The sequence below is a fragment of the Triticum aestivum genome, chromosome 5A (genome assembly GCF_018294505.1).
Source record: "Triticum aestivum cultivar Chinese Spring chromosome 5A, IWGSC CS RefSeq v2.1, whole genome shotgun sequence".
Lineage (NCBI taxonomy): Eukaryota > Viridiplantae > Streptophyta > Magnoliopsida > Poales > Poaceae > Triticum > Triticum aestivum.
Genome location: NC_057806.1, coordinates 572,869,662 through 572,879,187, shown reverse-complemented (window position 1 = coordinate 572,879,187; position 9,526 = coordinate 572,869,662). Strand labels below are relative to the sequence as shown.

General features: G+C 49.9%; 3 protein-coding genes across 3 annotated transcripts; 2 read left to right on the top strand and 1 right to left on the bottom strand.

The window, feature by feature from the left end:
- Positions 1 to 237: 237 nt before the first annotated feature.
- LOC123104892 (dnaJ protein homolog 2) lies at positions 238 to 3,797 on the top strand. The gene is made up of 6 exons (XM_044526829.1): positions 238 to 542; positions 2,111 to 2,276; positions 2,385 to 2,532; positions 2,614 to 2,890; positions 2,983 to 3,181; positions 3,270 to 3,797. The coding sequence occupies exons 1-6, from the start codon at positions 393 to 395 to the stop codon at positions 3,593 to 3,595; spliced, it is 1,266 nt and encodes a 421-aa protein (XP_044382764.1). The 5' UTR covers positions 238 to 392; the 3' UTR covers positions 3,596 to 3,797.
- Positions 3,798 to 3,927: 130 nt separating this feature from the next.
- On the bottom strand, positions 3,928 to 4,660 carry LOC123104894 (cucumber peeling cupredoxin-like). Its single transcript, XM_044526831.1, has 2 exons — positions 4,362 to 4,660; positions 3,928 to 4,264 (listed from the first exon to the last, which is right to left on the bottom strand). Exons 1-2 carry the CDS (start codon positions 4,537 to 4,539, stop codon positions 4,053 to 4,055), a joined length of 390 nt encoding a protein of 129 aa, XP_044382766.1. The 5' UTR covers positions 4,540 to 4,660; the 3' UTR covers positions 3,928 to 4,052.
- Positions 4,661 to 4,714: 54 nt separating this feature from the next.
- LOC123104893 (60S ribosomal protein L5-1) lies at positions 4,715 to 7,603 on the top strand. The gene is made up of 9 exons (XM_044526830.1): positions 4,715 to 4,889; positions 5,515 to 5,584; positions 5,680 to 5,771; positions 5,882 to 6,008; positions 6,101 to 6,180; positions 6,267 to 6,383; positions 6,769 to 6,903; positions 7,034 to 7,203; positions 7,298 to 7,603. The coding sequence occupies exons 1-9, from the start codon at positions 4,887 to 4,889 to the stop codon at positions 7,410 to 7,412; spliced, it is 909 nt and encodes a 302-aa protein (XP_044382765.1). The 5' UTR covers positions 4,715 to 4,886; the 3' UTR covers positions 7,413 to 7,603.
- The last annotated feature ends 1,923 nt before the right edge of the window (positions 7,604 to 9,526 follow it).

The window sequence follows — 9,526 nt, the reverse complement described above, 5'->3', positions numbered from 1 at the left end:
TCAGGGCTCTGGACGGACGACACTGACCGATCATCAAAGAGGAGTTCCGGCCCATATACGATGGCTCATTTGGGCTGGAATCTCTGGCAGGCGACCGAACCAGGTCCAACAATCCAGGGCCCGGGCTCCCCTCGAGAGCAGTAAACAATTCCGGTCCGCGCCGCGGCCCGCGACACAGAATACGCCTCCGCAGCCAGCTCACGCACTCCCTTCTCTACATTAGCCCTGGCGTATCCAGCGGGGCCAAACCCTCTCTCTCTCTCACTCGCTCCGCCCGGCCGCCCGACTTTGACCGCCTCCACGTCTCCGCTCCCACGCCCGCGGGAGAGAGGCGACCGGCGGCGGCGCGCGAGGAGGGCCTACCCATCCCACCCACCACCCCGCCGGCCAAGATGTTCGGCCGCGCCCCCAAGAAGAGCGACAACACCAAGTACTACGAGGTGCTCGGGGTGCCCAAGAACGCCGCCCAGGACGACCTCAAGAAGGCCTACCGCAAGGCCGCCATCAAGAACCACCCCGACAAGGGCGGAGACCCCGAGAAGGTCCGATCCCCCCCTCCTCCCCTGCGATCATCGCGTCTTAGCTGCTACTTTTTCGGTCCGTTCGGGCGCGATCTGGTGTGATCTGATCTGCTATGGCAAGGTAGAACTAGATAGATCGGGCGCGGGAAGTTCGTTCGGTGCAGGGAGTCAATTCGCGTAGGGGCAATCTGTGATGTGGCCGAGCTGCGAATTTTGTTTGGGTTGATGACGATCTGCTTCTGCTGGGGTTTGTAGCTCCCGTTGCGTCTTCGAGGATTTGCAGTGGCGATTCGCAGAAGGAAAAGAAGAGGATTTGCTGTGGCTAGTCAAGGAGTGCTTGCCCTGTTTGTTGTGGTTTGATGTGAAGTGGTCATGATCGCGATCTTTGGGTGACGGCTATTGCTTTCTGGAGTGCTGGCTACTGATACGTATAGTAAAGTTTCCCTCGGCGTAAATTTGGCTAGATTCGGGGAACAGAAGTACAGTTGTTTGCATCTTTTTGCAGGGCAGTTATTTTGCATCTTCATTGTTAATTAAGACTTAGTAGCTTAAAAAATGCTCCTGGTTGGATAGTACTCATTTGGTGATTCATCTGTGGATAATGCATATTTCTGGTCGTCTTTTCTAGTTCGTTATAAGGCGGACAACCGTTTTGTTAGTGTCATGGGAAGACATCTGATGCTTCTTGCTCTGAAGTCGCCACGAGTAATACATGAGAATGTCACCTCACGCACCACAATTCCACCACCCCTCGACAGTGACTGTTCCCAGTTGTTACTTGTTATATAGGAGTCCATCAATAGGGCAGCATGTGGGACATGCAACATTCCCATATCATGGAAGCCCATCTTTTAGCTAGCTTATCACATGGGGTGGTTATACATTCCATTGGTCATGCACGATGTCCCTGCTGATAATTGTGTATGGAAGTGTCAAATCCCATGCTGTTGACAGAAAAATGATATCCGTCCAGTCTGTATTTCATACGAAGGATCATTCGCCTTATCTGTTTTTGGACTTTTATGAAGCTTATCATATGACATCTATGTGGAACTTATGGTTTTCTACAGCACCCCCATTTTTGCTCTGATGCAGATTCCCTTACTAAAAGTGGCCAGTTTGTTAGGACAATGTTCTATTAGTTAAATGCTGTGATCTATCAGGGTAATTTATCTGTTGGACAGTTCTTAGATCTGTATGATGTCTGTTTATTTATTATGCTTCTTGCTTATCTGTGATATATTGGGTGATTGATCTGCTTGACAACTGTAATCTCTTTATTCTGCTACTTTGCTGTGGTGGAGTGGTACAGAATTTGCTTTTTTGTCTTGCTTATGTTGTGTAATATGATATTTCTTGCTTTGATGTAAATTTAACAAAATTTACTCTTTAAACTGTGAAAAAAGTTATTGGTGTGATGGGATTCTGCCTGGGAAGGGTTCAAATGTATCTAGTTTGCGCAAATATACCATTGTCGTTTTTCTGTACTGTTGTTTTTGCTCTCATGCCAATATTATCTGCTGATTTACCATGATCTGCAGAATGGAAGGCTTATTTCAAATGTATGTGTTGTTTAAATTTTATTTCAGTTCAAGGAGCTGGCACAAGCCTATGAGGTTTTGAGTGACCCTGAGAAGCGTGAGATCTATGATCAGTATGGCGAAGATGCTCTCAAGGAGGGAATGGGTGGAGGAGGAGGTGGTGGAGTTGATCCATTTGACATCTTCTCATCATTTTTCGGGCCCTCTTTTGGAGGTATTGTTTGAAGGCAACCTATTTTTCTGTTTGACCATCAAACTCTGTTATATAGTGCATGCCGTCTTGATGTAATAAATAAATTGCATATGTATATTTTGTGCACAGGTGGTGGTGGTGGCAGCAGCAGGGGCAGAAGGCAAAGGAGGGGAGAGGATGTTGTCCATCCACTTAAAGCTTCTCTAGAAGATCTTTACAATGGTACTTCGAAGAAGCTCTCTCTTTCCCGCAGCGTCCTCTGCTCCAAGTGCAAGGGGTAAGTCTAGTTTGTTCCTTCCCAGTTGACCATGTGTTTTCTGTAGTGCTGGTCTTGAACATAGTTCCTTGTTTATTTCAGCAAGGGCTCCAAGTCTGGTGCTTCCATGAGGTGCCCAGGTTGCCAGGGTTCAGGCATGAAAGTGACTATTCGTCAGCTGGGGCCTTCCATGATACAGCAGATGCAGCAGGCCTGCAATGATTGCAAGGGCACCGGGGAGAGTATTAATGACAAGGATCGCTGCCCAGGCTGCAAGGGTGAGAAGGTTCTTCAGGAGAAGAAAGTTCTGGAGGTTCACGTTGAGAAGGGGATGCAACACAACCAGAAGATCACCTTCCCTGGTGAAGCTGATGAGGCGGTACGCTTGTTCAGTCTATGATATTCTTTATTACTCTTTATTGTGTAGCTTTGCTTTGATGTCCACAAACTAACAGTGTGTTTTGTTTTCAGCCTGACACTGTTACTGGAGACATTGTATTTGTCGTCCAGCAGAAGGAACACCCGAAGTTCAAGCGAAAGGGTGATGATCTCTTCTATGAGCATACCATATCTCTCACTGAAGCTCTTTGTGGGTTCCAACTCGTCCTGACCCATCTGGACAACAGGCAGCTGCTCATTAAATCAAACCCTGGTGAAATTGTCAAGCCTGGTATGGCCTCATAGATCTCAGCGACCAATGTGTATGTTCATGCAAAAAATGTAGTTGATGATAATCTTTGGTTTCAAAATCTGAGCAGATTCATTCAAGGCAATCAGCGACGAGGGAATGCCGATGTACCAGAGGCCGTTCATGAAGGGCAAGCTCTACATTCATTTCACAGTGGAATTCCCCGACTCGCTGGCACCGGATCAGTGCAAGGCTCTCGAGGCTGTGCTTCCACCAAAGCCTGCATCCAAGCTGACCGACATGGAGCTTGACGAATGCGAGGAGACGACGATGCATGATGTCAACATGGAGGAGGAGATGCGCAGGAAAGCCCATGCTGCTGCTCAGGAGGCGTACGACGAGGACGACGAGATGCCTGGAGGCGGTGCCCAAAGAGTGCAGTGCGCACAACAGTAAGCTAGGGTTGGGCAAGCTTTTTGGGGACCCTAGATCAAGATGCCTGCCTGCTCTCTGGGGTTTTGGTGGTGTTATCGATGAAGCTGATTTTTGCCCGTTTGGCGCCGGGGCTGTATCCATCCATGTCTTTTGAAAAATGCTACGTGGCTACTCTTAATGTAGTGTGATACTCGTATAAAAGCAATCTGTTTGTGAAAACTAACGAACGCTGTCTGAATACGTTGTCTAAGCAGAACCGTGGACAATTTTGCAAAGCATGTTTGTGGTTTTTGATCAGGTTTTTAATCAGGCTGGCATCATGATCATCACCATGCACATTATGATCCATTTCCATTATTGTCGACCTAAGCACAATTCCATTATATTGGAATAACATACTACGTAGAAGAAAACAGGAGTAGCAGTTGAAAGGAGTTTATTACTGCAGAGATTGCAGGGCGAGAGGCACCGTGCTGTGCTAGGCCTGCTGGACCGAGACCCAGATCTTGACGCCGAGGGAGCAGTAGTTGCCGATGGTGCAGACGTAGTATTTGACGCCGGCGAAGTCGAGGTGGAACACGGCGGGGCTGCTCTTCAAGGTGTCCGAGTATTGGTCCACCCACGAGCAGGCCTTGTACTCCCAGCCCCCCACCTCCACCACGTCGTACATCCCCGCGTCGAACCTGAACACTGCACGCACGCACGCATTCTCGTCAGAGAACAGACACCAACTGCACTCGTGCTCTGTAGCGCTCGCGCTTGAGAGGAACGGTGATGGGTGGCTCACCGAGGTTGTCGCCGACGAAGATCGTCGTGTTGCCCGCCCAGTTGCGGTAGTAGTCGCTGCTTGTGGGGATGGACCAGAGCGAGCCCCCGACGACGTGGTCCGTCGCCGTCGTCGGCACCGCGAGGATGACGCAGCCGGCCAGCAGCGCCGCGAGCAGGGACGGGATCGCCGTCGCCATCGCCAACGGTGATCCGCCGGAGGGACACGGAACGGGAGACGAGCGAAGGAACGAGCAACTGCTCTCTCCCTCTGCAACTGCGACAGCAACAGCGGGCGTTATGCTCTCCTCTCCAGTGAGCCCACGGAAAAAGAAACCGAAACGCAGCTCATGGGCCTTAGAGGCAGACCGAAAGAGGCCCACCCATTCGGGGGCGACTCGCAGCGCGGCCCTGCAAGCAGCCAGGCCCGCCCCCTCGTATATATAAGTGCCACCACGCTGCTCCCATCCCTAGCCCTTTCGCTCGCCCGCCCGCCCCCGCCGCCGCCGCCGCCTCCTTCCGCAGGAGCTCCCTCCTCGCAGGCGAGATGGTACGTCCGACCTCCTCTGCTCTCCTTTTCCTCCATGGCTGCTGCTTCGGTCCGCCCGCAGCGTCTGGCTTCCGTGCGCCTCCGCCGCGGTGGCCGTCGCCTAGGTTTTCGATTTGTTTCATAGCTTGTGACCCGGGGCTTTAGGGTTTAGCACCTCCTAGTCAGATCTGCGGTGTGCTTGCTCTGTGTCGCGGAGTAATCGTCCTCGCAGCTCGTAGAATCTGCTAGATCTGGATTTCTGCTGCTTCATAAGAATTTGTTGCTCGCGAATCATGCCGTAGTAGTATTGCCTGCGCTAATCGTTTAACAACTGATGCGAGAAGAAGTTCCCATTTCTTAGACCAGATTCATCATTGTGGTGGATTGACGAGGGATGACTGTTGGTGTGGTTTTGTTTCTGCTCGCACAGTAGACTCGGGGTTCATTTAGGAATTACCAGTTGTGATTATTCCTAACTTGGGATGCTCCATGAGGTTTCTCGTCATTTAATGGAACTATGAACCACTTAAAATCTTGTCTTCAATGTTTTGTTTGTGCCGCGTGAGTGATTACTAGGATTTCCTGGGTAGCACTGATGTTCCAAACCTAGGTGTACTCATGTGCTTCTGTTTGATATGTCTTGTAGGTGTACATCAAGAACCAGAAGACAAGGGCGTACTCCAAGCGTTTCCAAGTCAAGTTCAAGAGAAGGCGCCGTAAGTCTTCAACACCTGCCGCTCCATGAATCTGCTACTTGTCATCTAACAGCGATTCTGATTGTGTGATTTTCCTTTTCCCCTTGTTTTCTCAGAGGGCAAGACTGACTACAGGGCCAGGCTGAGGCTCACAAACCAGGACAAGAACAAGTACAACACTCCTAAGTACCGTTTTGTTGTGCGATTTGTATCCTTCAAAGTTTCTTCATTATAATTTGTGCACTTGTGAATCATCTATATGCTTCTGCTTATTATTACCATGGAGATATTTTGTATCGCTTAACAATAGTACTTTAGACCAACAAGGATGTCACTGCACAAATTGTTTATGCTACCATTGCTGGTGATATTGTGATGGCCGCTGCCTACTCCCATGAGTTGCCTCGCTATGGTCTTGAAGTTGGCCTCACCAACTATGCTGCAGGTTGATTTTAGCTACTGAATGAATGCGCAAATGCATGCTGTGATCTTATGCATGCCTCTTTTCTAATCTAATTTTCTGAACGCATGGTGTAGCTTACTGCACTGGTCTGCTTTTGGCTCGTCGTGTGCTTAAGAACCGTGATCTTGATGAGGAGTATGAAGGCAATGTTGAGGTATAATCTGGCTTCAACATTATTTTCAGTCTAATATCCTGATTTGCTGCTTCTGATGAACACAACTATTATATGTCTGTGCTCAGGCCACTGGTGAGGACTTCTCTGTTGAGCCTTCTGATGAGAGGAGGCCTTTCCGTGCGCTCTTGGATGTTGGTCTTATCAGGACCACCACTGGAAACCGTGTGTTTGGTGCCCTTAAGGTATGCTATGTTATTACTGTACAATTTTATAATTGCAGACAGGCACTCATTGTCACAAGCCTTTGACATGAAACTATTGGCAAATCATGATTGTCCGTTCTACTTTAGCTCCTTTGATCTTGGGAGTTTAATTGCATGATTGCTCTGTAACTTGTTTATAGCTGTTCTGCTCTACTGTGTCAAATTTCTATAGCAACTATTTATGTTATTTGACCTAGGGAAAAATCATTGTTATTGCTGTTTGTTCTCATCTTTTATTTGCATTGGATGTGATATGTTGCTCCTTATTCTGCTGCACTTCAGAACTTATTTTGTTTTTCGAATTCACTGGTTGTATCCCTTTAGAGCTTTTTTGCTGCTGGTGTAATTATTTTTGGTCCTGCAGGGAGCTTTGGATGGTGGCCTTGACATTCCCCACAGTGATAAGAGATTTGCTGGTTTCAAAAAGGACGAGAAGTCTCTGGATGCTGAGATTCACCGCAAGTACATCTTTGGAGGGCATGTTGCTGACTACATGAGGGTGAGTTGGCAGCCATTGCTCTCTTGATTCTGTATTACTTGACCCTTGTTCATGCTGTTGTATCTAGAGCAGTGAAAAGACCCTAGTTCCTCTTTCATCTCTTACTGAACTTTTGCCTCTCTTATTTCAGTCGCTAGCAGATGAGGAACCAGAGAAATTCCAAACTCACTTCAGTGAGTACATCAAGAGGGGAATCTCCGCTGATGACATGGAAGCAGTTTACAAGAAGGTTCATGCCGCCATCCGTGCTGATCCCACCATGGCCAAGTCAACCAAGGCGCCTCCCAAGACTCACAAGAGGTATAGTCGGCAAGCTCTTTATCATACTGTCTTGAGTACATTTACTCTCGACTTCATTGTGAGCTGCTTTCTGAACATCGTCTTTCTGATGCAGGTACAACCCCAAGAAGCTGACCTATGAGCAGAGGAAGGCCAGCCTCGTCGAAAGGCTCAACGCCCTCAACAACTCTGCCGGTGCCGCCGATGATGACGAGGAGGACGACGAGTGAAGAGCGTTCTTGTCCACCCCAGTGTAGTATTGCAACGTGCGTTTTTGTTGAAGTCTGGCACCCTGCCCAACGGGCCTGTTCCTTTGAGTTTTGGTTATGTCGCTTGAGTTATAGATTGTGTTATCTGGATTATGTGCCGTGCTGGCATTTGGATCTTAATCTTAATCCTTTAGTCTGGCACCCTTTCTTTATTTTTTGTGGCTGTTCCATGCTGGTTGGCCTTAGGTTGACATGACCTTCGTTGAGGTCTTTTCAGTTTATTACTAACCATACTAAGTTTATGATTTTAATGTTGCTGCGAAGTCATTTCTTGTTTCGCAGACAGATTTTGATCGTAAGCAAATGCTAGCCACAAACTTCTATTGTAAATAAAGTTGCATAATTACCAATACAACTTTGCTCCAGCTTTTACGAGTTGGCCGCTGCAAGAAGGAAATTTGCCCACCAGAGCACTAGCCGAGTTAAGTGAGACGGGAAAGAACAGATTTTAGGCCTTCTTTGGTTTGGAGGAATTTCATAGGAGTTCTAGAGGATAGGATTTTTAGGATTTTTTTCTTTAGAGCCCTTTGGTTCATAGAAATAGATTCCTATTCCTACATAGAATTGGTTTTTATCCTTCACATTTTATAGGAAAATAAAAATAAGCCTAGATTTAATGGAAATTTTTTTTTGGTGTCAACCAAATGACATCTTGTTTCCTATTCCTATTCATAGAATTTAAGATACATACCATCTCATTTCCTACAAAATTCCTATTTCTATGATTATCCTATCCTAGAACCAAAATAGGCCTTAAGCTGGAGCAAAGAAGATGTTACTGTCGTGCCCTGCCGTTCGTTCGATCGATCAGTCCAGGAAGAAAGACATAAGCTCCACCGTGGCGCTCAATCTCGAGGTGGCTGAGGTAAGCGCCGTGGCGGTGATCATCGTCGCCGTCGCCGTCGCCGCCTCAGCGCGCGCTCCGCGAGGCGACGCTGGAGGCGGGCGAGGCAGCGCTGCTGCGTGTTCTGCCTGTCGGAGTACGCCAAGGCGCTTTATGCATGTGGTGCGGGCGCTTCTTCCACCCCGCGTGTGACGCCGTCCGGTGGATCCGGGCGTGCCCGCTCTGCCGAGGCGCGCTCTGGCTGCCCGGGCCGCCGCCATCGCCATAGAAGAGCAACTCAAACGGGGGCGACCGAACGGACAGATGCTTTGTCGCTTTTTTTGTTTGTTTGGGCCGGCCAGACGAACACACATGTCAACATTATCAAATGGAACGGCTTGACCGCCTAACGGGAGGTGGACTCAAATATGTCGGCATGAAAAAACAGCTCACAATAATAAACATAATTAAACATAAGTGGCCGGTCAACCGCCGGCCAAAGTCTACATAAACCTAATTAAACATTAATTAAAGTCTGCGCCCGCACGCTGCCATCCTGCACGTTGCCCTAGACGTCACCGGCCTTGCCCTTGCCCTTGTCGTCGACGTCACCATGGCCGGTGAGGTCGATGAAGACGGGAGCAGGGCGAGCCCACCCGAACGCCGCCTGGTGGGCCTTCGAGTGTCAACATTACCATGGCAGCCTCCTTCGGCGTCTGCTGGGGCGACGGCATTGCGGCTAGCCGCGCGCGCTCCTCCTCCTCAAGCCACATCGCCTCCGTGTCGCGTTGCAGCAATTGCTCGTAACATATCTGGCGCTCGCCGTCGGCCTCCTCCTGGGCGAGCCAGTGCGCCTTCGAGTGCTCAAGGTGGGTCGCCTCCTCCTCTCGCGTCGCGGCGTAGTGGACAGGAGGCGTGCTCACCTACTCGCGGTATAGGCCGGTCCACGTGTAGGCCTCCTTCGGCCAAGTGGGTGGAGGCGGGGAGCGCTTCCGCGTCGGCTCCGTCTCCGGCTTGGACTCGACGGGAGGTGGCGGTGGCGGTGGCGGGACGACGAGCGGGGTGTGGACGGAGTCCTCCGCCGCCGACAGAGCAAGGGCTTGCTCCAGCCCATCCCAGTGCGCGTCATCCTCGAGCCGGCTAGCCTCCAGCGCGTGCTGCAGGGCCTCCTCAAGGGCGGCTTGGTACTCCGCCGCCGACAGAGCAAGGGCTTGCTCCAGCCCATCCCAGTGCGCGTCGTCCTCGAGCCGGC

Excerpts from the sequence above, each read along its gene's own strand:
- LOC123104892 (XM_044526829.1), top strand. The coding sequence starts at position 393 with ATGTTCGGCCGCGCCCCCAAGAAGAGCGACAACACCAAGTACTACGAG. Across the intron at positions 543-2,110 it reads AGGGCGGAGACCCCGAGAAG|TTCAAGGAGCTGGCACAAGC; the intron begins GTCCGATCCCCC and ends ATTTTATTTCAG. Across the intron at positions 2,277-2,384 it reads TTTCGGGCCCTCTTTTGGAG|GTGGTGGTGGTGGCAGCAGC; the intron begins GTATTGTTTGAA and ends TTTTGTGCACAG.
- LOC123104894 (XM_044526831.1), bottom strand. The coding sequence starts at position 4,539 with ATGGCGACGGCGATCCCGTCCCTGCTCGCGGCGCTGCTGGCCGGCTGC. Across the intron at positions 4,265-4,361 it reads CTTCGTCGGCGACAACCTCG|TGTTCAGGTTCGACGCGGGG; the intron begins GTGAGCCACCCA and ends GCGTGCGTGCAG.
- LOC123104893 (XM_044526830.1), top strand. Across the intron at positions 6,181-6,266 it reads AGTATGAAGGCAATGTTGAG|GCCACTGGTGAGGACTTCTC; the intron begins GTATAATCTGGC and ends GTCTGTGCTCAG. Across the intron at positions 6,904-7,033 it reads ATGTTGCTGACTACATGAGG|TCGCTAGCAGATGAGGAACC; the intron begins GTGAGTTGGCAG and ends CTCTTATTTCAG.